Genomic DNA, 26,251 nt, shown 5'->3' with positions numbered 1-26,251 from the left:
TGCGATCCGACGTTCACACGGGAACAGACGCGGTTTCTGCGGCCGGGCGGTCCCACGGTGCCCGCTCCGCTCCGGGCCCGCTCCGTTACCCGCCCGGCGGCGGTTAGGTAACGCGGCGCGGCTCTGATGCAATCGCCGGGCGCGCTGCGCCGGGGCTCGTTGGCGCCGGGAGGATACAGGTCAGGTCCAGGTCGAAGCCATCCTCCTGGTAGCGCCTTTTGTTCCTGCTGACGATCTCTTTGATGATGGCGGTCATGTCTGGCAGGCGGGGGCCGCTCCGGGGCGGGCCGCGGGGCCGGGCGGCGGGCGGCGGGGCCCGCAGCTCCCGGGGCTCAGCCCCGGCACGGCCCGGCTCCCGCTCCTCCCGCTCCCCCCGCGGCGGCGGCGGCTCCCGGCGGCCGCCCCCCCCTCCTCCTCCGTCTCCTCCTCCGCCTCCTCCTCCTCCTCCTCCTGCCGCTGCCGGGGCGGCCGAGCGGGGGGGCTCCGCAGCCGGGCCGAGTCCCTGAGGGAGCCGCCGCCGCCGCCGCCGTCTTTGAGGCGAGCGAGGCGGAGAGAGCGGCTCTCCGGCGCTCCGGGCCCCGGCAATGGTGACAGCGGTGCGGGCCCCCCCCCGGCCCGGCCCCGCTCCCCGCCCCGCTCCCCGCCCGGGCCGGCGGCGGCGGGTGCGGGTGCGGTGCCGCGCGGTGGGGCCGCGCTGCTCCCGGGCGGGCGCTGAGCGGTGGCGGCCGGTCAGGCCGTGCGGGCGGTCGGCGCGGCCTGCCTCATGCCCCGCGCACAGCAGCGCCGCGCGAGCGCTACGCTCCCATCATGGCTGCAGCTTCCGAGAGGGGAGGCCGCGCCGCTCCGCCCCCTCCGCCACCCCGGAAAAGTAGTCCCCGGCACATCCCCGCCACAACGCTGCCCCGCACCGCGCCGCCCGGGCCCGGCTCCTCCACCCCGACACGGGCCGCTCCCCACGCAGCACCGAGCCCCGGGTGATGGAGCTGGGCGCTCAGCGGGGGATGAACGGGGGGCGGGCGGAGGGATACGGGCGGAGAGCGGCTCTGCGCGGCGGTGCTGTGGCCATCACGTGGGCTGAGCGCTGCGCTCGCGGCGGCCCCTCCCCCGCGGCGGAAGTGGCCGGTCCGGGCTGGGCCGCACGCAGGGTGCGGGAGGCGCCGTGCGGAGCGGGGTGTGCGCGTCTCGTCGGGATCTGCCGCTTCTGGAGCCTGGTTGTGTTCGGTGCTTCCCCACAGGACGCTGAGAAGCGGCTCCCAGTCTCCTTCCCCGCCTCCCTGCAGCGCTGCTGCGGGCCGGGCCGGCCCACGGCTCGTTGCGGCGCTGAGTGTGCGCCTGCTGCCCCCTGCAGCTGCACCGGGCCGGAGGGGGCTGACATTGTGTTACATGGGAACATCCTAAAATCCCATGATAAATATATCTGAATATATCTGTATCTGCTTTGTATCCACACGTTGTACCAGCGTTGGCCTTGAATAGCTCCTACTCACAGCGTTTCACCCCCTTACATATGTGTGTATTACACATATAGATTTACCCCCTTACATATGTGTGTATTACATATAGAGTTTTACCCCCTTACATAGGTGTGTATACATGTATAGGCATATACGCTTTGATTTAGTGCTGAGAGCTCCATACGTCACTGCTATGATGACATATATGGGGTATGTGGGGTATATCCCACCCGGCTCACTGCATTGTGCCCATGTATCAGCACTACACAGACCCACTACAGGGGGGGAATTTTCCACCATCTTTATTTACAATTATTTCCTTTATCTCACACTGTACCGCCGTGTGACCGGCCATGGAGCCCGCAGCCCGGCCTGGCGCTCAGTCCCAGCGCTGTGAGTAGCCGAGGCTGGGCCGGAACCTTGTTTCAGGGCGGCGGCTGCCGGCCGGATGGTGCATTGGGCTCCTGCCGCACCGGGCCGCGCCGCCGCCGCCTCCTTTGACCCGCTGCGGCTGCGCGTGGCTCGGCGCTGCCCCGGGGTAAGTGTGTGTGTGTGCGCGGATCGCGGCCGTGCCGCCGGTACTCGGTGCTCTGGGGGCTGTGTGGGGGCACGGAGGGCGGCGCGGCCTTGACGGCGCGGCCGGGCCCAGCGCGCTGCCCCGGGGCGGCCTCGGGGCGTCCGTCGGTGAACGGGAGCCACGCGTGGCACCGCGCTCGGCCGTGTGTGACAACGGGCCGCCAACATGGGGATGAATGAAGGGGGGAAGGGGAGTGTGGGGCTGAGCTGTGCCCTGGAGGTCAGCTGGGGCGGGTGGAGGTGGGGCTGCCCTTGTGGCGAGCTCAGAGCCCCGCCGCTGTGTGGGAGGTGGATGAAGGCCTATGGAGCGCGATTTTTAGGGCTTTTTTTCTGTGTTTTAGGGAGAATTTTGCCTCTCCGTTGCCCTGACTTGGAGGTGTTGTACTTTCTGGCTTCGGGGCTGGCAGTAGTCGGCCCTTCCCTTGGGAGCTGTGTCCCAGGGGGATTAATGCAAGCTGCGGATCTCTCTTGTGCCTGGCATCCGGGTGACTTTCCCTTCAGCTTCCTCGTAGGGCCCAGAGCTCTCCGTGTAAGTATCGTGGTTATCACATCCCCGTGACATAGCATTCTTAGGTCCGCAAGACATAACGTTTCAATCCTAAAGGCAATGTGCACCTGGCGCTGAGGCAGCCTTTCTTTGGAGGTATTATAGGGCCAGAAGGAATGCCGATGTCTTAAGGCTGAAGCTGGGACCCGTTTCTCTTGCCATCAGTCCAGCTAGGCCCCATCTGATGCTTGCCCTTTGTTCTCTGCTTACTGAAAGTAGAAGTGAAACCACGCTGTCACTGCCTGCAGCCCTACGTAGCTCAGCTTCGTTTTACCTTTTTTGAGGTACTTCCTGGTAGCTTTGTGAACTTAGCACTCAACATCAGTGTGGAAATAGGTCTGACAAGGTGTTTCAATACAAAGTAGGTGTTTTCTTAGCTCTAACTTTTTCTCTCTTTTGTTTGCATTTAGCATTGAGAGGCAGGATGGTCCACGCTGAAACGTTTTCACGCCCCCTAAGCCGGAACGAAGTGGTTGGATTGATCTTTCGCTTAACAATATTTGGTGCTGTAACGTACTTCACCATTAAATGGATGGTTGATGCCATCGACCCTACCAGAAAGCAAAAAGTGGAAGCTCAGAAACAGGTAGGATTAGCCACTGAAATACTTAAAGAGAGCTTGTGGCTGTGGAAGATCTGACTCCAATTCACATATTCAAACAGTAGTTTTGAATTGAGTTTCTTGGTGTTTTATTCCTTAGGCTGAAAAGCTGATGAAACAAATTGGAGTGAAGAATGTCAAGCTTTCTGAGTATGAAATGAGTATTGCTGCACATCTCGTCGACCCATTAAGCATGCATGTAAGAAATTGTTTGCCATTTTATTCCTATTAAAGCACTTCAGACATGGAAGGTGTTATTTCTTTTTCTTTGGATGATATTATTTGCATGTGTTTATGGAAATACACAGAAACTGATTCTGGAATTTAAAACTAAGGTGACATCATTAGGAAAAGAACTTTTAATCTTTGGGTTTTTTGTTTTTGGTTTGGTTTAGTTTTTTGTTTAAGGCCCAGCACTACTTAAATCTCTGAGTATGTTTTGTTGCTGGGGACTAAAATCACTTCTAATACTGTTTTTCCACACCAGGTAACTTGGAATGATATTGCAGGCTTAGATGATGTCATTACAGATCTGAAAGACACTGTCATCTTGCCCATCAAGAAGAAATACTTGTTTGAGAACTCCAGGCTCTTACAGCCACCTAAAGGTAAGAGGGATATGTCATGAATTTCAGTAGTGGTATTAAAAAGACAATAACAACAACCAAAACCACATTAGAATTACTTAGAAAGGAGGAGGTGGGCTGATAACTCCAACATATAACAGGACTGATGCCAGGGAAAACTCTCCAGTTTTCCCTCTTCTATTGCCATGAAAGTAAATTCTAGTGAATGTTTCATATTAATTATGCTTGATATGCATATATAATTATGCATGATATGTTTAAAACGTTTGTGGGCTCCTTTTTTGTTTCTAAACCCCTCTGTACAAAGATTTCTTAGTGAACTTGAAGATGTTAACAAGGTCTACCATCATGCTTATAAGAAATAAAGATGTTTTTAGTCTTACGTAACATTTACAGTCATGGTAATAAAACACTCATCTTCCAGACTAATGTCTTTCAATTTCACTGTATATGGATATATCTATTTTGTCTGTGTGCTCTTAGTTTTGATCTTGTAATAAGGATATCTTAAGTGTGTTTGATATGATGGAATACACTGTGCAACTTGGCTTCCTCTCAACATTTGGATGGAATACAATCTCGTGTCTGTTGTGCCAAAGCACGTTTCCTGCATTGCAACCAGAGGACATTAACACCCATGACTTTTGCAGGAGTTCTTCTCTACGGCCCTCCTGGCTGTGGTAAAACCATGATCGCCAAAGCTACAGCAAAGGAAGCGGGTTGTCGATTCATTAATCTTCAGCCTTCAACGCTGACTGACAAATGGTACGGAGAGTCTCAGAAACTGGCTGCTGCCGTTTTCTCCCTCGCTATAAAGCTCCAACCATCCATCATTTTTATCGACGAAATAGGTAAAAATCTGTTCACTTTGTGATAGAGGCATATCATTGAACTGCAGGTTCATGTTGATGGTTATATTGATCTATTGTCAGCTTTTCCCTAAGAAGAATGGTAGTGACGTGAGATTTAGTCATACAAATGGTACTGAAAAGTAATCCTGGCAAAGCAGGAAAAATTGTGTTTCTGTTTGTGTTAGTGCAGGAAATGAAGAGTTTCCTACCTGGTGGAAGTTCTTTAGGCAGCTCCTAAATAAGAGCTCTGCGTAGCCTGCTTCACACCAGTCCTGCAACTTGCTGTTCTCTTGTGCTTTGGGGTTTTCTAATGACTCCATCTCTACATAAGAACGTGACCAATCAGACAGTGTAATTTCAATTGTAAGCTTACGACTTTGCTGAATCCTTTAATACAGATTCCTTCTTGCGAAGCCGTTCGAGCTCTGACCACGAAGCGACAGCTATGATGAAAGCTCAGTTCATGAGTCTTTGGGACGGCCTGGACACCGATTACAGCTGCCAGGTAAGCAGAGAGAAGAGCAGTGGGATTCTTCCATTCCTGCTGTGGATCATTTGGGAAGGGGTAACAGGTTGCATGTATTAATTGCCAAAAGAATTTCTCTACCTGTTCATGAATGCCCATGTAATTATGGGAATGAAATGAATTCTATAAAGGAATTTTTTTTCTACTTCAGAACACTGTTTTGTTTTCAATTTAGTGCTGCTACTTTCAGAAGTGTCCTTAAGTCTCAATAATGCAGCTTTAAAACTCAGGCTCCAAAATTGGGAATTTTGAACTGGCTGGAAACACAGGTTGCCAATAAAATTTTCATCAGGTGAAGCGAACCTTTGATTTCAGGAAAGGTATTAAAAATGTGAGTATTCACCTCAGTTGCAGGTAGGTTATTTTGTTAGATTAGCTTTAGAGAAGTGTTAGAGTGAAGTTCTTCATCTTTGAGTCAGCATCAAGTTCCCTAAATTCTTTTGTTGTCAAAATAAATCCTGTTAAACGGAGCCATGTTTCCATCCTGTGTTCCTGTGTGCCATCCCCCCTTCCCATAATCTTTATGAAGATATTCTGCTTTCGAGCAGGGGAAAAAGGTTTCCAATGAGCTTTTTTAGCAAGAGTGTTTTCTTTTGGTCCAGTATTTCGGGCTCCTCCCTTTGACGTGCTTGGGAAGTGTTCCTGAAGCAGCGGCTTTGACATGTGGATCATCTCTTTTCTGACAGTGAGCTCATGGGGCTCTTTTGTTCCATACCAATGTTTACTTAGGAGGTTTGGGTTGCTTGTCTGATTCTTGTCAAACAAATTTCCTTTGAATGAGGACTAAATTCGGCTTTTATTACTGTACAAAACATTGCCAGTGTTAGAAGGATATTGTAAAAGCACCATAATGAGCACTGCTTGTTCCTTTGCTGATTGCAGCTGAAAAGCATCTTCAGCTTTGGCCTGAACCTGCTGTCATCTTGAGTCTGACAGGATCTGAATGCTCAGTACCTGGGAAACAGGGCTACTCTGCTCAAAGCTGCAAGCCCTGGTTGCTGCATTTGTGCTTGGAGGAGCCTGTGTTTGACAAAGCCAGTTGTGTGAAGGCTCCTAGCCCTGGTGCAGAGGGAAAACTACCTTGAGTGTAACGCTGGGACCTGACAGACCCTCAGGAAGCACAGCAGGGCTGCAGTGATGCCTCTTGTATCAGCACGCAGGCAGGCCCACAGAATTTGCATGCACAACCCTGCTTAGACAGAGCTGTGGTTCAGACTGCCTGAGCCCCAGCTGAAAACGAGCCTTTTGGCTTTTTCTGCGTAGCAGTTTGCCACCATATAATGAAGCCTCTAGGTGGCAGGGCGGCTCTGATGCAGGAGGTGCCAGGGCTCGTTGCAGAACAGTGACCCCAGACAAAGGAGCAGGAGTGTGTCAGGAAGCTCTATTGATAGGAAATTTATTTTCCGGACATTTTTCACTGTTGTGACTGAGTATTTACAATGTACATAACTTAAAATAACAAATGAGAATACAAGATTGATGTCAGTGGGAAGTAAATTTGTCCTTAAACTAACAACTGCCATCCAGTCAAACGAGGTAAATACTCTCCTTGTGTGGAACTTGGCTTATACACATCTACTGTTCTTGATAAAGTGTGGAAGAGTCACGTTTGCTTGTTCTGAAATTGCAGTGTGATAATGCTTTTAAAGTCAGGTATCAGGATAAGCTGTTGTGTTGTGTATGCAGGTCATTGTGATGGGAGCCACCAACCGTCCTCAGGATCTTGACTCTGCAATCATGAGAAGGATGCCGACCCGCTTCCATATCAACCAACCTGTAAGTCCTGCCCACTTTTGCCTGGGGACTAGCAACAGGCAGATGCTTTATCAGCCACAAAAAGCACGTATCTTGTTGATTGTTTTCAAAGAGGTAGAGCTGGAGTATTGCAGCTTTGCTGTGTTTCACGTCTCCCATTAGGAATCAGATTTTATCACTGAAATTGAACCAAAATCCCACTTAGTGCAAGACTGATGTGGATATTGTTTATTTTTGTTTTCCAATAACTTTAATCTCTTGTTTAAGGCTCTGAAACAAAGAGAAGCCATCTTGAAGCTAATTCTGAAGAATGAAAATGTAAGTAGACTCCTCTTCATGGTTAATTCACTATAATACTGTTGTTGTGAGCACATGCAGATTGTTGCAAATATTTTGTAATTGGTTTTCTTGAGATAAGGTAGCAATGATCTACCAGAGTATTCCTGATTATAACCTAGGAATCTTTTGTACTCTCAAGTGTGGTGTCAGACTGAAGCAGTAGAGTTCCCTCTTGGTTTAAGTGAGAGCCAGTGAGGAAAATAACAGGCCACCTTGCTTTTGTATGCAGATCCTTTGCCTGGACTTCTGGGCCTGTGAGTTCAAGCACCTTGCTCTTATGGCATTGAAGGGAATCCTCAAACAGCCTCTGAATGTGGCCTTGAAAGAGCATAATGTAGACCAAGCACCTGGAAGGGAAGTTCTTCTTTACAGGGCTATTCATAAGGAATCCTTTTCCCAGTCATTATACATACCTGGGATTCTCCTGAAACCAAATGCAAAATGTTGCACTTTGCTTTGTTGAACCTCATTAGTTTCACAAGGTCCCACCTTTCGAGTTGATCAAAGTCCTTCTGGATGGCTTCCCTTCCTGCTGCCGTATCCACACCACAACTCCATGTTATCAGCAAACTTGCTGAGGGTGCACTCAATCCCATTATCTATGTCACTGATAACGATGTTAAAGAACACCAGTCCCAAGACAGACTCCTGGGGATCACTCCTTGTTACCAGCCTCCATCTGGATATAGAACCATTGATTACAAAGTAATGTCTGCAGGGTTTCCATGCTCTTTTCTCTTGTTCCTGGACAGGTGGACAGGCACGTAGATCTCCTCCAAGTCGCCAAAGAGACTGATGGATTCTCAGGAAGTGATCTGAAAGAAATGTGCCGGGACGCGGCTCTCCTCTGTGTCAGGGAATATGTTAATTCTGCCTGCGAAGAAGAGAAGTACGTGCCTTTATTCTGTTACAATAGCTACGCAGCACTTGGGAAGGCTTTTGGTGCTACATATGCTCTTGTACACGTGGAGCTGTGCTCTGTGATGTTCCTCTGACTATCTCCCATGCTTGCAGTTAGACCAATTGCACAGACAGGGACACAATCTAAGGGTAATGCTGCTTCAGAGTCAGAGCTGCTGCTCTCAGAGATTACTTCTCTTTGTTTGACTCGGTGCCACACATCACCCCAATGACTCTCTTTGATTTTCTCTCTTTATCCTGAAGCCACGATGAAGATGAAATCCGGCCCGTGCAACAGCAGGATCTCCACAGGGCAATTGAGAAGATGAGGAAATCAAAGAAGGCCACGCTTCACGATGACCTGATGCACGTCATTATAGATTAAGGCTAAGGGGCGCGCTTGCTGTTTCTGATGTGATGTGATTTGTATTCTGTAATCAGTTAACGAAAGCAACATAAGGGGCTGGGAGTGGGGATACTCCTTGGAAAGGGGGAGTTCTGTTTCTGGCATTGTTTTTATACAGCAAATGCTAAGTTATTGGAATTCTTGTTATGCACAACTAGAGATGTAACAATAGATCACGAAGTGGAACAATTACAGCTCAGACCAAGAGCAACTGCTTGTGTCTCGTCCCTTCTGGATGCACTGTGTAGCCTTAAAGCAGGTTCTCGTGTGGTTTGAGGGCAGCGGCCGACTGCTGCTGGGCTGTGTGTATGTATTACATGTATATAGCCACACTTCTTTTTTTATACGTAGACATAATATGTAGATAACTTGAGTATGGAAAATCTTTTCTACTTCTTGACTGAAGCCAAATCAGAAGATGTATAGATACATTGATACTCAGCTCACGCTCACTTCTTCCTTCAAGCAGCAGGTAGAAATTCTGCTTGTAGAATAACTTTGAGGGCAAATTGGAAATGTTACTGGTGTGTTTTTTTTCACATCATCACTTGAAACCTGGTGCCATTGAGTAAAGTTAGAAACTACTGTACAAAATGTTGGAATACTTTTTTCTTTTGTATGAATTATGCTTTTGGAGGCATTTTAATGCTGTTCTTATTGTTATTTTTCCCCATCAATGTGATTTAATTAAGAGTCTGCTTAATTGCTCTTTAATTGCTCTTTCCTTAAGCCCCACCGTGTAGAGGTCCTTCTGATGAGTTACATGTCACCATGGCGGCCCACTGCTATTTCATGTCTGGAAGAGGCACTGCTGCACTGAACCACTGTGCCATGGTGAGGGGAGCTGCTCTGTGCTGCTTTGCTCTGCCACCTGCTCCGCCGTGCGAAACCGAAGACAACGAGGAGGCAGTTTCAGGTTTATAAATATTCTTTGGCCATGTTCTGCTGTACGTGTTGGTAACGGTTCGGTCAATTCATGTAACGCTACGTAGTGATAAAGGCAAAGGGTTGAAACGGAAAGTGACAAAGCGTTTTGGTGAAGTTATTGTTGGGAGGTTCTCACTTGTTGAATTCTCTCTTAATAATTGTGCATCATCACAATGGTCCGACCCAAGGGCAGCTACATTACTTCCTTCTTCGGAGTGTGCCTTTACAAGGTGCCTGTAATGCATCCTGTGGATTTACAAGATGGAGGGGTGTGGCATGTGGGGTGACCTGCCCCAAGGGATAGTTGTTCCTGCAGCTCAACCATTCTCGCTTCTCCAAGGACTCCTCCAGGCCTCATCCACCTACATAAGCCAACAATCACAATGCAGGCATTGCTTTACACATATAAATATTTATTTGTACTAAAAGTGAGTGTCTCAGAGTATCAAGGTCAGAATATATTAGATCAGGAGATGCATCCGCTGAGGTACAAATTCTAGTCTCATGTCTTTAATAAATACACTAAAAAAAACCCTAGTCCACATGATTTTAATCAGAGGTAATTGGCATATGATGCTATTTTAAAAAGAACAATACAACAATCGCCTTTTGCTGTGACCGTCTGGATTAAACACATTGTCTTGCATTGCTTGATTCTTTTGGGATGAGAGACAACAGCTTTAACTGCTGCGTCAAAATGGCCAACGTTGCAATTAAACATTGGCATCTTGCTTTTATCTACCAGGTCCCTGCCAGAGGGCCTGTGTGAGTGTGGAAGGCACTGGTGCTTGTGTGCTGTTCATAAAAAGGCACTAGAAAGTCTCACTGTTAGCAAACGTTGTCTAAGGCACGACCTCAAGAGCAGCAAATGGATCCAAGCACTGAGGGCCAGCAGCAACCACTCCTTGCTCCCTTCTCTTGGGGCAGCACTGGGCAAGGAGTAAAGGCAGGACACTTCATTGCTTCTGCTCCATGCAGGTGCACAGATCAGCCCCAGTGTCTCCAGCAGCACCAAACGAGCCAGCTGGCCCCATCCAACACTGCAGCAGGCATCCTGGAGCTGCACCAGCCTGGAAGCAAAGGGCCGGCTGCCCTCCTCCTCCAGCTCTGAGGGGAGGAGGACTCAGTCAGTTCAAAGTATTTCTGATTATTAAAAACTACTCTGATCCGGGCAGGAAAGTCCCACAAGTCAGAATAGTGAAAATGCCATGTAGCTGATCTCTATCATAGGGAATCAATCAATCATCGCTCACTCTTAATACAAGTATTCCTAGGAGGAGAAGCAGAGTTAATTCTTTTTTTCCAGAGACTGGTAGTACTCAGTCAGCACTTTCCAAGCCTTGGGGGCCATGAAGCCATCGGGTGGGTTTTCCCCTTCGCGAGCGAGCTTCCTCATGCGCGTTCCTGAGATGAAGTCAAAGTCATCGTGTCTACAGCAAAACAGAGAATAGGTGAGGTCAGCCAAGCAGCCCGAGCTGTCCCAAAGCAGCTGCAAGCTCCTAGTGCCACCTCCCCACCAGCAACATCCTGTGCTGAGGTTCCTATCAGCAGCAGCACTGTCTCCTGAGGGAGATGCATTCTCCAAACGAGCTGTGGTGAAATGCCTCCCCACAGCTGCGTAGGCTAAAGAAAAGAAGACCGCGGTGCTCACATTACCTTTTTGGATCATAAAAATCCATAGCTCGCTTCACTTTGTTGTAAGCTGCTACACGGAACGGGATGATCTCCACTGACGTCAGGCCCGGCGCCATGCTGAGCACCTTCCCTCCCTGCGTGGGCTCATACAGGTCCTTCTTGGTCTCGGGGTGAGGCATGCCCGCAGGATCGCGCCCCACGATGTAGAAATTGGCGCCTGCGATCATGCGAGCCCGGCAGTGCCACTGCACCTGGGAAGGAGAGACAGGGAGCGCTGAGCACAACAGCAGGGAGCTCCTGCCCAGCCAGACCTTGCGTGCAGCAGCATCCAACAGCTCCCTTACCTCCGTGGGACCGGCGTAGAGCATGGGAGAAGGGAAGATGGCAACAATCGTGGATTTGGGGTCCAGGACGTGCTCCTCGAGCACCGCCGCGTGCTGCTTCATCCGCCACTCCAGCGGGACGTCGTCATCCTTGGTCCACCCGCCCAGGGGGTGCAGGAGCAGCACAGGGTTTTTGTAGCCCCTCTGCAGGAGCTGGCGCCGCGTGTCCTGCATGAGCAGGGCATGCCCATTGTGCACGGGGTTGCGCAGCTGGAATGCAAAAACAGCATCTGAAACAGGAAAGTGAGAGGGTCACAGGCCTGCGCTCAGCTTCACTCTGCTCTGCCTCTTTTAAATGCTCTGTACGTTTTGACACAGTCAGGAGACAGGCGCAGATCCGCTGTCCTATCTTCACATGAAACAGACCTTAAATAGGCAAGTTCTCGATTGCTCTGTCACATTTATTTTCATTGCACATCCTTCCTTTGGGGCTCATTTTAGTCCGATCAGCAATTCTGCCTTGTTTCTGTTTGGCACTGGACACAAATCCAAATCCTTGAGGAGTTTCCTGGCTCCATAAGTGATCTGTCACCTCCGCAACCTCACAATGTCACTTTCACAAAGGCAATACCCTCTTCCCCTCTGAACACAGCAATGAAACAAGTGTTTAGGGGGCTGGGATCTGCTGCTGGGACGCTGTGATACTGCTGCACAGTGTGGCAGGAGAGGGTACAAGTAGTTAACATCATATTTAGCACATGAAACCTAATTAGCCCTAATGCACTGATCCTGCAGGAACACTACAAAGGCTGTGTCTGGGGTGGCAGAGATGAGGAAGAGCCTGAGCTGTCAAGTATAACAGAAGATTTATGACTCGAATTATAATGCCAGAGCTACAGAACAGAGCTCCCAGGTTTGGCTGCTCCACGTACGGCTGCACTCTGCAGAGATGCTCCTTGGCCAGGGCTGTCCACACAGACCCCTCTGGTGCTCAGAAACAGGAATTGACAAGGAAGCAATTGACCTCAGGGTGCACAACACTTCCTACCTCTCAGCCTACGCCCTTAGGCAGCCCCCCCCTGCACTCACCAGCATTCATTTCTCTGAACTTCTGCTTAAGCTGGAGCGGTGTCAAGCGGTACTGGTCCAGGCCATCATTCCAACAGATCTTTTCCAGCACGACGAGGTCTCCCCCCACCAGCCAGTCTCCACTCTCCATCACCATCTGTGAATGACATGAATGTAATGCTTGAGCATTCAGTCCTCCTGCATGCTCGAGAAGTGATGACCCTCCAAGAGGAGCTAGGCCTGAAGGGCTAACAACATGGAAACCCTGTGCACACCTCTGACTCTGCCCAGGTTTCCAGCAGCAGGGATGGGACCGACCCACCTTGACGTGCGGGTGCTTGGCACAGGTGGTGCCCCAGACGCGGGCACAGCGCTCCTCCTTCCTGTGCTCAAAGTACTCAGGGTCCCTGAGAATGGCCACCCTGCGACCCGCGTAGCTGAGCGCCAGCGCCGTGCAGCCCTCCAGCCGCTGCTTGTCCTCTGTTGAGACTGGGAGCACAATAGGGATGCTCAGGTTGACGACACCGTCTGCAAAGAGAAGGGTGGAAGTCAGTGTTCTCCAAAGACCCAAAGCAGCATCCTCTTGGCACTTGGGATGGACTACAGAGGGATGGTGGGAGAGGCTGGGGTGCACTTGGACCCGCCAGCATTAGCGCACTGAGATCAGTCCCTTTCATGGGTTGCCATTCACAAACAGATCATCAATCACTGATTCACTTGGATCTGACAGAAATCACATTGGACCTGAGACTCTTAATTGGAGGATTTTGACTTTTTTTTGCTTAATCTTTTTTAAATGTTTCCATTTGCTTTAATTCATGACCAGGCATCGTTCATTTGACAGGCAGCAATTTTCAAGCACCTTGATGAGTAATTGGGTACCCATAACTATTGTTGCATATGAACCAATCAAATCTATGAAGTCAATTGAATAATCTTATTAAATATGTTATTATTTAAATATTGATATACACATTACATCTATTTTATATATAACTAACCAGTGATCAGTCAATAAAGTCAGCTGGATTATGAAACCCGCAAGCTGAGGATCTCCATTGTACACTTCCAAATGCAAGATGCTCATAAAAATCACTCCAGTGGAGGTAAATGATTACAAAAGGAGTGTGATATTTGTGAGGACCGGTCAGTAGGATGCAGGGTAACCAGCTGAATCATAAACAAGACGTGCTTGTGTCCAGACTTCATCATTTCAATAGCAGAAACTCTAATTATAGTGATTTCCATATAACCTAAGGATGGTTATATACATACCAGCTATAGAGGGATTCTTTCCTGGGAGAACACAAACATAATTAAGATAATTAACACTCACAGGCACCCGTTACAGTCTGCAGAATCAAAGCAACTCAGTGAAAACCTGACTCAGACTCAGGAACTGACCTGCACTGCCTGAATATATTTGCCTCTTCCGGAGACAAAAAGACCCCTGGCTAATTAAAGCTAATTACTAGCTAAATCTGATTTATTTTAGAGTAAGGTAATGGGGAGATATGAAAATAAGAAAAAAAAACAAAGCAAAATCAGATTCTGGCCTCATTTCCAAGGAGCAGCTGCCCCCTGCTCCCGCTTGAAATTCAGCCTCCCCTGATTTGAGGTTCGCATCTTTATTTACCCCAGGAGAACAAAGCACGGTATGAGTCACACATACGTATGTTGTGGACATACATACAGAGTGAACAGGAAGGTGGGCCCATACCGTTCAGCAGCGTGCCGAAATGGATGACCTGCAGGTACTCTGCCTCGCGCATGAAGCCCTTCAGTGGCGTGGCCCAGCCTTCGCTCAGCACTTGTACCCACTGCAGATCCAGCTACAAAACAAACCCAGATGGCTCTGTGTCACCAAGTCATTCTGCTTTTCCTTCTCTTCTGCTGGGAAAGCAGTCTCACTGCATTAAATAAAGGATGTTCCTAAAGGGGAAAATGTGGTGCTGTGTGTTGGTGTGATGGCTTAGATCACACGAAATTCTGTACTCAGACAGCAGCGAGGTTCTGGGACAGGTGGTGACTTATGCCTTGTCCATGGAGGTGCTCAAGGCCAGGCTGGAAGGGGCCCTGAGCAGCCTGATCTAGTGGGAGGTGTATCAGCTCATGGCAGCGGTCAGAACTGGATGGGATTTAAGACCCTTTCCAACCCTAACCATTCCACTATTGTACGAACAAGGCACTGAATGAAGCTTCAGCCCTTCAAACAGCAAAAGGACTGAGTTACAGCACAGCGTTCTGACAAGGCCATACCTTTGTGATCTCCACGGATGGCAGCGCGTTTGCTTCAGCTCGGGCAGCATCAAGTTTATCCTGGGGTACAAATAGCTCCAAAACGTCCTTAACTGATGCGCAGGGCACAATGTTCTGAAAGATAGAGAGAGAGCAATGGTAATGTTGGTTTGTAAATGCACACCAAGAACCCAGAATGTGAAGTCAGATTTACAAGCTGACAGTGGTGGTGGTAAAAATGAGTGACCTACTTGTGTTTGCAGGAGCTCCACGACCTGCTGGATGCATTCCGACACTGAGGCAATGTTTGTCTTCAGCACCAGTTCAGGAGATTCGGGCTTCTCATAGTCTGAGTCAATCCCCGTGAATCCTATTGACAATTAAACCCAAACCAAACATATTTAATATAATACTCCATGCCCTAGAGTCCACGCTACACAAACAACCAACGAGCATTCAGTCATACTCAGCACTGTGACACTTGTGACAGTGAGATTAAGGAAACAGGATACCCCTGTGTGCCACAAAGAGCCTTTATGAACTGACCTGGAGATTTTCTATGTGCAGAGCTGCGAAGATTAACTATCCAAAGCTTTGGAAAGCAAAAGGCAAACTAAGAGCTCATTCTTCCATACCTTTGATCTCTCCGGCTCTTGCCTTTTTGTACAGGCCCTTCACATCTCTGCTTTCACAAATATTTAGAGGAGCATCCACAAAGATTTCAAAGAAAGGCAACCCAGCAGCCTCGTGAATTTTCCGTGCATTCTGACGGTCCTGAGAGAAGAAAGGGGGGGAAATGGTTCATGCTGCATTGCAATAAGCACCTTCCTACGCCCTGATGTTTCCTGAAGTTTGACAGAGGTAAATCACTTTCTGGTATAGATTTATTCCATTAAAACCTATTTTAATAAGGGCTTTTATTCCCGTTACCCCCTTTGAAGCTACTTTAGAAGACCTCTCCATTAAGAAGGACAGACAAAATTAGGATGTGATTAATTATCCGCTCTGTGTTAAAGAAGCAACTGTTTGTGTTGGCTTGATACTGTCAGACATTTGGTATTCTCAGGAAGCACAAAAATACAATAACCTCTTCAAATAGAATATTGATGGCACTATGACATGCTATTGATTTTATGCTTCCTCTCCCTACAAGGTGAACAGTAGGAGCCTACACAATGAGATTTCAAATGTCACCGAGCTTTTAACCAATTCTGAATGCAATTAAAAGCAAAATCATTGTCAAACGGCACTCCAGAAAACTACTGATGGTGTTTAGTCTTGTGCACAGAATAGAAAAGAAGACACGGGAGCATCTGGTGGCACATATAGAAGGTCCTCTACACAAACTCATCTTTCCCAGGAGTGTTCATGAGATCAAAGCAGCTCAGCCAAGAATGGAATATGATGCACACAGCTTACCTTTGAGAAAGGAGAAATGAAGCTAGTTATGCAGACAAGCCCGGCGTCAGCAAACAGCCTGGCCACCTCTGCGATGCGGCGGATATTCTCCTCGCGGTCTCCAGCTGAGAAGCCCAGGTTTTTATTCAAGCCGTGCCGAACATTATCGCCGTCCAGGGAATAGCAGGGGATGCCATGAGAGACCAAGTACTCTTCCAGAGCAAAGCCAATGGTTGTCTTACCGGCTCCAGAAAGGCCTGTTGGGGAGAGCAAAGTGAGGTCCTGGTTTGAAAGTGAGGCTCAGGAACAGGATGGCTGGGGGGCACCAGCAGCAAGTCATCAGTCCGAAGTGAGATGGATGCATCCCAACCCAGCTTTGTCCACTCACACATCTAATCTATACAGTCCATGTAATGTCCTCCCACGTGGTCTCTTAGAAGTCAACGGGCAGGAAGATAGGACACCACTGTATACTTCAAAGAATAATCATCAGTCAAAGAAGTTAAAACTTTTCACATACAGGGTACTTAATTGATACTATAAAGAAGGGAATTGCCTCAGATAGGACTTTTTGGCTTCAGAAATGATGTTGAAACAGATCAGGTGCGGGCCTCCTTTCCAAGATCAAAGAGGAGAACAAAACAGAGATGTGCTTTATTCCAGTGTTCAGCAAACACATGGATGTGGTGAGTCAGAATGGCTTTACAAACCCTTCCACTCACGTCTTGCAACATCTTCTGTCAGTCAAAGAGAAAAGCAATACTTAACAAGCAGAGAAACACCTGGACGAGTATCAAAAAAGGGAGTTGTGTAAATGTCAGTGGGGAGAAAATAAATGCTCCCTGGGCCCCAGATCTCGAGTTTGTTTTTCAAAGCAGAAGAGAAAGGCAGCAGATCAGAAGGTGCATGAAATGCTGTGCAAGAAATCACTTTTGGCACGATTCGCTGTCTGCATTTCCTTTTCAGGCAAGACCAACTTGTTCTGCTACTCACTGAAACACAGGAAACCTACATGCCCCCATGAACTTTCCATTGAGCCAGGATGAAAATCTCCGAGTGCTGTTCTGGACAATCTTGGGTGCATTTTGCTGCCAGGGGCTGGGTGAGTTTGAGCCAAGGGTTCCTCACCTTGGAACACCAAGAGCAATGTGTAGGGCTTTCTACGTGTTCAGTCAAGGGAGACAGTAAATGGATGCCCCAGAAACAGCTAGAAAAGTTATAAAAGCCCTATTCAGGGGCAGCCATCCTCCTCATCTGTCCATGCAGCTCTTGTGTGTGCAGTGATGTGGGTGAAAATACCTGTTAGCCAAACTGTGCAGCCACGGAATCCACCCCTGGTACCGACAACTTGTCCTCGCTTACTCCTGCTGACGTGATGGGCTTGGTAAACCACATTGGTTGATCCCTAAAGGAAAACAGAGTGAAACAAAATGCTTCTGTTACCCTGCTGCACTCCATGTAACAGAAAATCTCAGCCGGGACAGAAAAGACAAGTATATTCATTGAAAATCAGTATAAGCCATTGCAGCAAGTGCTGAGAACTTTGCTGTACAGGAAAATGCTACGACCAACATGGTAAAATGGGAAGAAAACTGACCTAACAGTGAGAATAATATTTGCCTTTGGTGTCAGTTATGGGAAAGGAAAAGTCCCAGCAGGACTCCAAACACAAAACTATTTTCTCCCCTAGCCATATTCTGCTTGATGCAGGTTCATCCCCCTCAAGTCTTTGGTGCAGGGCTGGGCTTTCCCACAGTTTGTGTCACGCTATGTAAATATTTCTCCATCTGAAGTCACAGCGGGGAAGGGATCAGATTTTATGTGTCAGAGAAGGGTTTTTTTACAAGATTTAAAAAGAAAAAGAACAAAAAGAAAAAGACATGGGAGACAAAGTTCTACTTTAAACGTATTTGCAGAATAGCCTGTTTTTCCTCTGCTTTCTGAGTCATTAACATTTTAGCCCGATTTAGCAAAGGCAGAAGGACTCACTGGAGAGCTGGTGTTTTGCAGGCAACGGAGGTTTTCAGCACAGAGAAATGAAAGCCCCACACTCAAAATATCCTTTCTACACCCTTTTGCCGCCTGTGTAAGCAGGAACCCCGGCAGCACGCTGATGTCCTTGCAATGTGGTTCTGCAAGGCATCAATCCAGCCAGCACGACAGGGACTACGATAACGTCTGTGCTAACGCGTTCCTACCTGGCTGACATCATGAGGTTATTATCTTTAAAGCAGACGCTGCTGCAAATCTGCACCGTGCCCATCTTGGAGCAGGTTTTTTTGTTCACAGTGGCATCTTCTGGAGCTTGGGAAAGTGACCCAGCAGCAATTCCAGATGTGGGTGGCATTCCTGCTGACAGCAGGGGTTGGAAATGGGTGGGTTTCAAGGTCCCTTCCAGCCCAAGCCAGTGTGTGATTCTAACTCCAGAACGCTGCTACCTGCTTGTACCAGATCCCTCCTATTTTGCTCCTATGTTATGAGCAATTTCACTGCTAAAGAGGCAAGACATCCCCAGTGTTACACTTCATAAACAGCAGGACTCACACTAACCCCAGTCTTTGCCATCAGCAGCACAGCACACCACCTGAAATCAAACACTCTTAAGCCTACAGGGACAGATCTAAGTTTTAAAAGCCTCTCCTACGTTCTGCCATCTTACTGAAAGGAAAAAATGGTTGTGTCCTATGAGCAGAACTCAATGCATACAAGCTGTGTTTCTGGGTCTCCTACTTAAGTAGAAAATCTCTTCTTCCAGGGCAATTCCCATGGCTGCCCCTGAGGATGGATGCACTGACGACAAGAGTCCATCACCACCACAGGGGAAAACCCTTCTGTGCGAGAGTCCTTTGCTGCAGAAAAGAAAAGCCACCATATACCAAAGGAGGAAGAACATGAAAAGGAGAGTTTTGCTTGTTGATGGTTCACCTTCACAATCAGAATCAAAGAAGATGGAGAAACCTCAGAGTTTCTGAAGTCCTGACTTAATTCCTGCAACCTAAAAACTACTGACTTTTCCCAAACATCAGCGTAACTTGCTGAAAAGGGGCTCTGGCAATAAGTGTTTCAAAACTGCCTCTATTCTTTCCCAGGAAAAACCCCCAGAGAGCCAGCATTACCCTGGAAATTTCTGCTTGCTTCACATGCCAGGACCCCACTGCCACAGCTGGACTTGGAGGATGGAGCACTGGCTTCAGGCAGTCATAAGGATGTTACAAAATAATAAGGTTTAGTTGAGTAACACAGCACTGGGTCACTAAATATCCTGCTGGGGGTGCCAGCATTCACTCACACCAGGCAGGCTGCCAAACTGGGTTCCCATCCTTCTTCATAGAGTTGCAGAGTGGCCTGGATTGTAAAGGAACTCAAAGATTCAACCCCCCTGCCATGAGCAGGGTCACCAACCACCAGAGCAGGCTCTTCAGTGCTCTCACAGACCCAAGCAGACCACACGTGGCCCTTAGCAAGCTCTGCTTTTGCTGCTTGCTTGTCCTGGCACTGCTGCGACAACATCTTGTCCCTGCCAGGAACGTAGCACAGAGATGGTCAGGGGCCCAGCAGAGAGCTCCAGCTACCTGAAACAAGCAGGCTTTCAGCTTGCAGGCAGATGTTTGAAATGCCAAACTTTGCTAACACACATAGTTTTCAAGGCAAGCCTAGCCAAAGTGCTCTTAAACACATAGGAATTTCTGAGCTCTTAGGAAGAGCCTAATTCTGAATGCTGCTAAAACACTCTTCTTCTGGTACATCTGTGCATTTGAGGTGGACACAATCAGGTTTTATACAATCTTAAACAATAAATCTGGCTCAATACAGGCCTGTCACCTCGCAATCATGCTCTGATTTCATGACAATATAACTTCAAAGCAGCGGGCTGGGCATTAAAGCTCTCTCTCTGAAGCCACAGGGTAGGTAACAGTCAGGATTCACACATCAAATAATGATGGTTCCTGCAATTCCCAACCAGCACAGGCTGAGCTCAGCCCATCAGAGTTCAGCCCTGCTGCCACAGACAGCAGCTGTATTCCTGCAGGAAAGGAGTCCCGTGACTTCTGAGAAGCTTCAGTAAGTTCCTAAGCAGTGGGAGCTGCAGAACATCTGCAGGCACGTCAAGTTTCACCAAGCTTTAAAACACTTATTGCCGTGAAAGAACCAGTCCTCTTGCACCATTCCTCTACAGAATACTGAGACAATGGGCTGAAAAGATAAAAGCTGAGGACCCAAGGCCACTTGCCCCCAGAGCAATGGGGCTGCGGCTGAAAGAGGCCTGAGCATTCCCACCACTTTAGCAGCACCTGCCACCACTCCTGGATGTGCAAAATTACATAAAACACATGAGGATTATGACTTTCTCCACAACAAAGGCTCTGTGCCCAGATGTGAGTAGGGGCTGCTTGGGGCTCGGTGTCACCTCCAACACTACCCATCCCCACCTCATTTGGGGCCCAGTCCTCAGTCTGGTGTCATCCAGTCTGCACGTCCTTGACTTCAGAGTGGCATTTTCTGTTTCAAAACCTAACATTTGCAAAGTGCAAATAGTTTGGGACAGTCAGACAGGACTGCAACACAGGACACGGTTCAATGGAACTCGATGCCAGACTGGCCAAGAGTTCACTTGGCTTGAAAAAATCAATAGATAAACTGAAGGAAAGAATCAAGGATTATTAGGCCTATGAAGCACTGCGAGGCTGCAAGGCACCATCTGGTACCTCAGGTCACAGATGGGAGCTTGCATTCACCGGGACACCATTTGCCATGCCACCTACACCACCAACTGCATGATCCAGGCTTCATAACTGTGTTCCCCAGGTTGGAGGTTCTGGGATCAAGGCTTCCTGCCCTGCCTGCCTCCCTTGGCACAGCCCCATGCCGTTCCCTTGGGTGCAATACTGTCCCCCCCGTGCCATGTTCACCTCCCTTCAAATCAAGTTTGTCTCTCGGTTGCCTTCCCTCCCAAGCTCTGCTCTCCAAACAGGCCATCATGCTTTGGCACTGGCTCAGCTGATAAGACTCTCAACACCAACAGCTGTAGCTCTGCCAAGCTATAAGCAAACAAATCAGGATGGGAGGCTGCACAAATGGCAGCAAAACTATCCCGATGGGCAAACCCTAATGTCCTGGCATTCTACAGAATCACCAAGGTTGGAAAAGACCTACAAGACCATCCAGTCCACCCATCACCAATGTCCCGTTTCATGATATCCAGAGTTTCTTTGGCCCTCCTTCTTTTTGCCTCCCTCCTCCTGCTAATGATGCACCCTGAGTAAATTTTCACTTAAAACTGACTAAGCTGCCAGGCCATTAAGGAGCTATTTCTCACTTCCCACAGCTGTGATTCAGAGCTAAAGCTGAGATTAATTGTTAGTCACCACACTCACGCTAACAGTAAAGTAATAACTAATAATCCACATCACGTGACAAACATCACTCTGAAAGGGCTTTTAAAGTACCAAAGTGTACGAGCACTGCAATCAAAGTCCAAGTTCAAGGCAGAAGATATCATTAGAGAAGTATTAACACGGGCCCTAAACCCCTTATCTTTTGTGGGCACGTACAGCTGCAAGTTTATCTAAAAGACCAGATTTCAGATAGAAAAGGTCTTTTCATTTTTAAAGGCTACTTAAAAATACCCTCCAGGATCAACATCAGCCCAGTACAAAAAATGCAAGTATGCCAATATTCTCTTAAAAATCCCGAGGAAAAACAAAATCCTTGTGACCTAAATCTAACTCGCAGCTGCAGTGCACATGCTTGGATAGCTCGGGGTCTTCAAAACTGTTCCCTGTATGGCCTGAAATCTCTTGCAGGAGCTGCCCAAGATGCACACAGCTGAAAACCTATGTCTGAACGATGGGTTTTGGCACAGGCTGTAACTGGCTGCCAGCTTCTCCATGACTTCACTGGTGCTGCCTGAAGAACAGATGAGGCAGGATGCTATTGAGCCAGGGCTCAGGCAGCAGGAGAACAAATAAGCCACTTGTCCCTATGGGAAGGAAAATGACGAACCCTGTGGGGCCGTTCAGGCAGGGACCACTCGCCCTGCAGAAAAGCAGCTCCTGGGGCTGGACCACACTGATCACTTTGTTCCCCATCCCCTGGGTGATTCAACAACCTCCCGTGGAAAGAAAGAGCCATTCAGATTTGGGAGCCTGCAACTTTTTCTGGCCTTTCTTGAATGAAATTCCCCCAAACGAACAGTGCTGCTTTCATAGGACAGAGAGTGCTTCACAGCTAGTGGCTGCTATGCTGGCAGCCCTGCAAAACAGCACCAGTTAGTGAAACAGCAGGGCGAGAAAACAGACCAAGAAGAGAACATTTAACAGCAAAGGATTTAGAAACAGAGAGAGAGCTGTAAGAAGCAACAGAAGTTGAAACAACAACATACTGTGATGGTCTCATGGCATCTCCTTGAACTTCAAAGGCAAGAGAAATCAAATAAGTGACATAAAACAATGCAAGGTGTATCAGGCAACCTGAGCATGCAACAAGCAAATGGTCATTGTTCACTATCATAGTGCAACGAGCGTGTTTCAGAAAGCACATCACAGCTGTAAGCCCAGTCCTGATGGATACACATCAGCATCTGCTCAACGAGCTCTGCACAGCTGCTCTCAATATAAACACCCTCAGAAGAATATGAAGGTCCCTCAGTCCATTTCTTTATATTTAAGGCAGGATAAAAAAAAAAAAAAAGCAGACAAAAAAGATTTTTACAACCTCTTTTTGCTTATTTCACATTGGTTCCCAACCAGAACGATAAAGCTGTACAAACATTACTGCACGGCTTGTGATACCGCTGTCCAGCTGAACTCTGCCCTGTGGCTGCACTGAAATCAGTTCTTAGGGACAAAAAATGACCCTTTCTTCATGTTTCCTCATTGCTGTCATCTAATCTTGCAGCACTTACCCCAAAGAAGGAGGTTTCGCTATTGGCTTTCATTCTGCCCATAGCATCTGTAAGGATATCCAAGGAGAAACCTGGGCGCCTGCTCTATGCCCAGCACACGCGTGATGCTCCCAGCTGTGTTCAGCCAAGTCTCCTGCACTCTTACCAAACACCTCGGATCCACAAGGAATTTTGAGCTGTGCTTTCCACACACTGGTGTTTTGTTGAAGGAGTGAGATGTGCAGCCGGTTGCCCTGGCAAGCAGATGGTCCCTAAGGACACAGTGGGCTGGGCCTGCCTCCTGGGTTACACTGCATTGCCTGTGTCCTTCTGCTTGCTGTAAGAACACTGCTCAGTGCAGAGGGGAACCAAGCAGAGGAAATACCTGCAGTGCCGCAGGTGTAGGGAGAACAAGCTGCTCTTTCGTCGGGACTCAAAGAGCTACTGAGCCATGAATGCTGCACTGTGTAATAAATAAGGGCTGTTCCACAGCTCCACGTTACTCACTGCAATTACTTGAAGGCACGTTTACTCCTGAGAGTAAGATTTCACCATATGGGCACACAGGAGGCTTATATAAGGTCGCCATTAAAGATTGTTCTTTCTCTCCTAAAGTCACCTGCGAGAGGGGTCGGGAATAAGCACTGCCCCCTGGCAATGAGGTCTTTCTTTGCATCTTACCGTAAGCTCACATTAACAAATGTCTGCTAGGTGAATATAACCTCTAAGTCCATGCACCGTGCAGGGTGAATACGTGTTATAAGCAGCAGGCTTATGGGCACTCAGTGTAGGAAATGGGGAGTGCAGTTGTGTCGTGTCAGCTCACCTTGTAGCTGCACCACTGTGCATTTCTAGGCAGTGTCACCTACCAAACCCATTTCTGATGTACTGCAGTGAATTAAACTGCAAGAATCCATTCTCACCCCGGAGCGTACCTGAAAAGCCTCAGCTCCTGCAGGAGGAAGATGAACGCATCACCCACACCATCAAGAAGTGGTAGCAACGGGGATTTTAACAGGAAAGGAGGACGGAAAGAAGCAGGCTAAGGAAGGAGAAAAAGAAGGACTGTGCTGACAGGGGCTCAGCCAGCCAGGTGACACGGCGCTCGCTCCAGCCCCGAGCCGTGCCCGCAGCCGCTCGCTTCTCCCTTTGGCAGCGGAACCTCCGGACCCGCGGTGTGAGCCCACCGACACCACCCCGTCCGCCCGCATCGCTGACGGGGACCCATGGCAAAGCCCCGGGATGGGCGAGCCCCGTTCTGCAGGCTGGGTGCGCAGCGTTCCGCCCACAGCTGTCAGGCGGCAGCCCAGCATCCCTCTGACAGCAGGGTACAAAGACCGGCCCGGCTGATGAAGATCGTTCTCCTGCCCGGGGCGGGGGGAGCGGAGGGGCGGCTCGGAGCGCGCTGCAGCCGGCCACGAGAACGCCGCGATGCCCGGGGCTACGGCCCATAAACCGACCCCTGTCCCAGTCCCCACAACCGAAAGCCGAGCGGGGCCGTCGTCTCAGCGGCTCCGGGAGCCCCGAGGGAGCGGCCCCGCGGCGGAGCGCGGCCCTACCGTGTGCTGGCTGCCGAACATGGTGCCGGGCGGGCAGCAAGGGGCAGGGCAGGGCCCGGCGGGCAGCGGCGGGATATAAGGGCTCCAGCGACACGTAGCTCGGCCCCGGGCCGGCCCCTCTCGACCTGAGCCCTCCTCCGTCTCCTCCTCCCGCTGCAGCCACCGACGTGGCGGGGGACGGAGGAGGAGCGGTCCCGGGCCGTGCCCGGCGAGGAGCGGGCGGCACAAGGGAACGCCTCGGCCCGGCACTGCGCTGCGAGGTGCGTCCAGGGAGGGGGACAGCAAAGGGAAGGACTGGGACTGCACACAGACCAGCAGCTACAGGATCACTCTGAAGGATAACGGGAGTGTGAAAGTCTCTGCATTGATCCCTCAGTGCTGGCCCAGTTCACTCTGGAAATGCTTAAGAAGGCAGTGGACTCCTGTGCAAAACCCATCGGGTGAATACCACGCCTGTTCAGAAAATCCACGACTAACCCATGGAACTTTCCACTGTTATAAAAAGCTCAGAGCCCAGGACTTTGCCAAACCAGAGGACAGGCACTGACCCAGCGGAGGGAAACCACACAGCTCCATTGGGATGACCTGCAAGCCAGTGGTACAAGAAGAAACGCTCACAGTGGATATATAATTCTGCGTGTGATTGCTCGGATTCTTCCACGTACCCTGGGGATGCACAACCCTCAGATGGAGGAGTGGGGCCCAGTGTGAGGACAGAGGAGCAGGGATGACTTGGGGGTGAAGGAATGAAGCTGGAAAGATGAAAGGAGGCAAGGAACACCTGCTCAACCAACTCCTGAAGTCACACAGCTGTTACAGTGCGATAGCTGCGCTAATCCATGGTGTAATTCCAATTAAACTCATTGCATTACATGTGGGATTAATTTGACTTGATAACACCGAGGTGACATTTTAACCGCTCTCATTTCATGCCTTTTCTCAGATGGCTTCTGAGATCAGATTGATTCTCCCCAGCTGTCCCGCTGCAGATTAAGTTCCTGCCATAAAAACAATACAGCATGGCTGGAAGAGCAGACAACCGAGCATCAACACATCATCCACGGGAAGATTATGCCCCTGGTACAAGGGCAGGGTGGAAGGAACCCTCCCACGACCATTGCCCAACCAGGACACAAGCTATGCCTCGTCCTGTTGAGGACATCAGGAGAAGGACACGCTAGATGACAAAGCCTGGGAGTGAACAGCAAATGGGTGTTGCTGAGCTCTCCCTCAAGCACAGCGGCAGCCAAACTTGACTAAAGCTGCCTGGTCTGTTCAGCTGGTGCTCAGAAATGACTTGATGCCATTTCCAAATCAGAGTCCCAGAGCAGGCATCTCATCTTTACGTGTGGATCTGAATAAATTTGTCATCAAAAGTGGTCAAATCTATGTTGAGATGGCAGGCAAAGCAAGAAATCTTGGGGAAAACAACAGCGATTCCAGATTAAACACAGCTGTCATTGTATTTGTGGCTGTGCTCTATAAGGACACAGCAGGATGTGTAACTATCTCTGATGAACTAATTACACACCTTAATTTCCTGTAAGGGTTATTTTTAGGTAATTTCTTTTGTTTGCTTAGCTGGATAAATATATATACACACACACACATATATATAGCACTAAGTGCAGTGTAACAGCTCCATGTCTTCCTCAGATATCAATCAGTGAGATGGTGA

The 26,251-nt window shown here is 49.0% G+C and overlaps 3 protein-coding genes across 12 annotated transcripts in view; 1 reads left to right on the top strand and 2 right to left on the bottom strand.

Annotated features, from left to right (window-relative positions):
- PTEN (phosphatase and tensin homolog) overlaps positions 1–833 on the bottom strand; it is a 33,282-nt gene extending 32,449 nt beyond the window's left edge. For both annotated transcript variants that reach the window (XM_015866165.2, XM_085553848.1), the window contains exon 1: positions 178–833. In XM_015866165.2, the coding sequence (XP_015721651.2) occupies positions 178–256 (79 nt within the window). In that variant the 5' untranslated portion in view covers positions 257–833. The remainder of the gene's footprint in view (positions 1–177) is intronic.
- Positions 834–1,876: 1,043 nt separating this feature from the next.
- On the top strand, positions 1,877–9,562 carry ATAD1 (ATPase family AAA domain containing 1). 4 transcript variants are annotated; one of them, XM_015866166.3, is made up of 11 exons: positions 1,877–1,992; positions 2,372–2,559; positions 2,988–3,163; positions 3,279–3,377; positions 3,666–3,786; positions 4,416–4,616; positions 5,015–5,121; positions 6,829–6,918; positions 7,165–7,215; positions 7,989–8,125; positions 8,401–9,562. In XM_015866166.3, exons 3-11 carry the CDS (start codon positions 3,002–3,004, stop codon positions 8,519–8,521), a joined length of 1,089 nt encoding a protein of 362 aa, XP_015721652.2. In that variant the 5' UTR covers positions 1,877–1,992; positions 2,372–2,559; positions 2,988–3,001; the 3' UTR covers positions 8,522–9,562. The 4 variants fall into 4 exon arrangements, with proteins under 4 accessions (XP_015721652.2, XP_085409976.1, XP_015721653.2 ...); XM_015866167.3 differs by having other exon boundaries at positions 1,894–2,032; XM_085553849.1 differs by lacking the exon at positions 1,877–1,992 and adding an exon at positions 2,029–2,173.
- Positions 9,563–9,861: 299 nt separating this feature from the next.
- On the bottom strand, positions 9,862–24,623 carry PAPSS2 (3'-phosphoadenosine 5'-phosphosulfate synthase 2). Of its 6 annotated transcripts, XM_085553846.1 has the most exons (14): positions 24,574–24,623; positions 23,950–24,056; positions 17,431–17,536; positions 16,153–16,388; positions 15,369–15,507; positions 14,985–15,103; positions 14,755–14,868; positions 14,216–14,327; positions 13,771–13,791; positions 12,818–13,023; positions 12,517–12,652; positions 11,449–11,717; positions 11,126–11,355; positions 9,862–10,899 (listed from the first exon to the last, which is right to left on the bottom strand). In XM_085553846.1, the coding sequence occupies exons 8-14, from the start codon at positions 14,265–14,267 to the stop codon at positions 10,758–10,760; spliced, it is 1,056 nt and encodes a 351-aa protein (XP_085409972.1). In that variant the 5' UTR covers positions 14,268–14,327; positions 14,755–14,868; positions 14,985–15,103; positions 15,369–15,507; positions 16,153–16,388; positions 17,431–17,536; positions 23,950–24,056; positions 24,574–24,623; the 3' UTR covers positions 9,862–10,757. The 6 variants fall into 6 exon arrangements, with proteins under 6 accessions (XP_085409972.1, XP_085409973.1, XP_015721636.2 ...); XM_085553847.1 differs by lacking the exon at positions 13,771–13,791; XM_015866150.3 differs by lacking the exon at positions 23,950–24,056.
- Positions 24,624–26,251: the final 1,628 nt, after the last annotated feature.

Source organism: Coturnix japonica, chromosome 8 (genome assembly GCF_054131305.1).
Source record: "Coturnix japonica strain WE chromosome 8, WE-NBRP24, whole genome shotgun sequence".
Taxonomy (NCBI): domain Eukaryota; kingdom Metazoa; phylum Chordata; class Aves; order Galliformes; family Phasianidae; genus Coturnix; species Coturnix japonica.
Note: the sequence above shows the minus strand (reverse complement) of the source record. Positions and strands in the feature narration are given on the sequence as shown.

Coding starts and splice junctions, on each gene's coding strand:
- ATAD1 (XM_015866166.3), top strand. CDS start 3,002: ATGGTCCACGCTGAAACGTTTTCACGCCCCCTAAGCCGGAACGAAGTG. Junction 5,122..6,828: donor ACACCGATTACAGCTGCCAG/GTAAGCAGAGAG, acceptor TTGTGTATGCAG/GTCATTGTGATGGGAGCCAC. Junction 6,919..7,164: donor GCTTCCATATCAACCAACCT/GTAAGTCCTGCC, acceptor CTCTTGTTTAAG/GCTCTGAAACAAAGAGAAGC.
- PAPSS2 (XM_015866149.3), bottom strand. CDS start 23,077: ATGGGCAGAATGAAAGCCAATAGCGAAACCTCCTTCTTTGGG. Junction 13,792..14,215: donor TTTCGGCACGCTGCTGAACG/GTATGGGCCCAC, acceptor GTGTTCTCCCAG/GAAAGAATCCCTCTATAGCT. Junction 11,356..11,448: donor TCTACGCCGGTCCCACGGAG/GTAAGGGAGCTG, acceptor TCTCCTTCCCAG/GTGCAGTGGCACTGCCGGGC.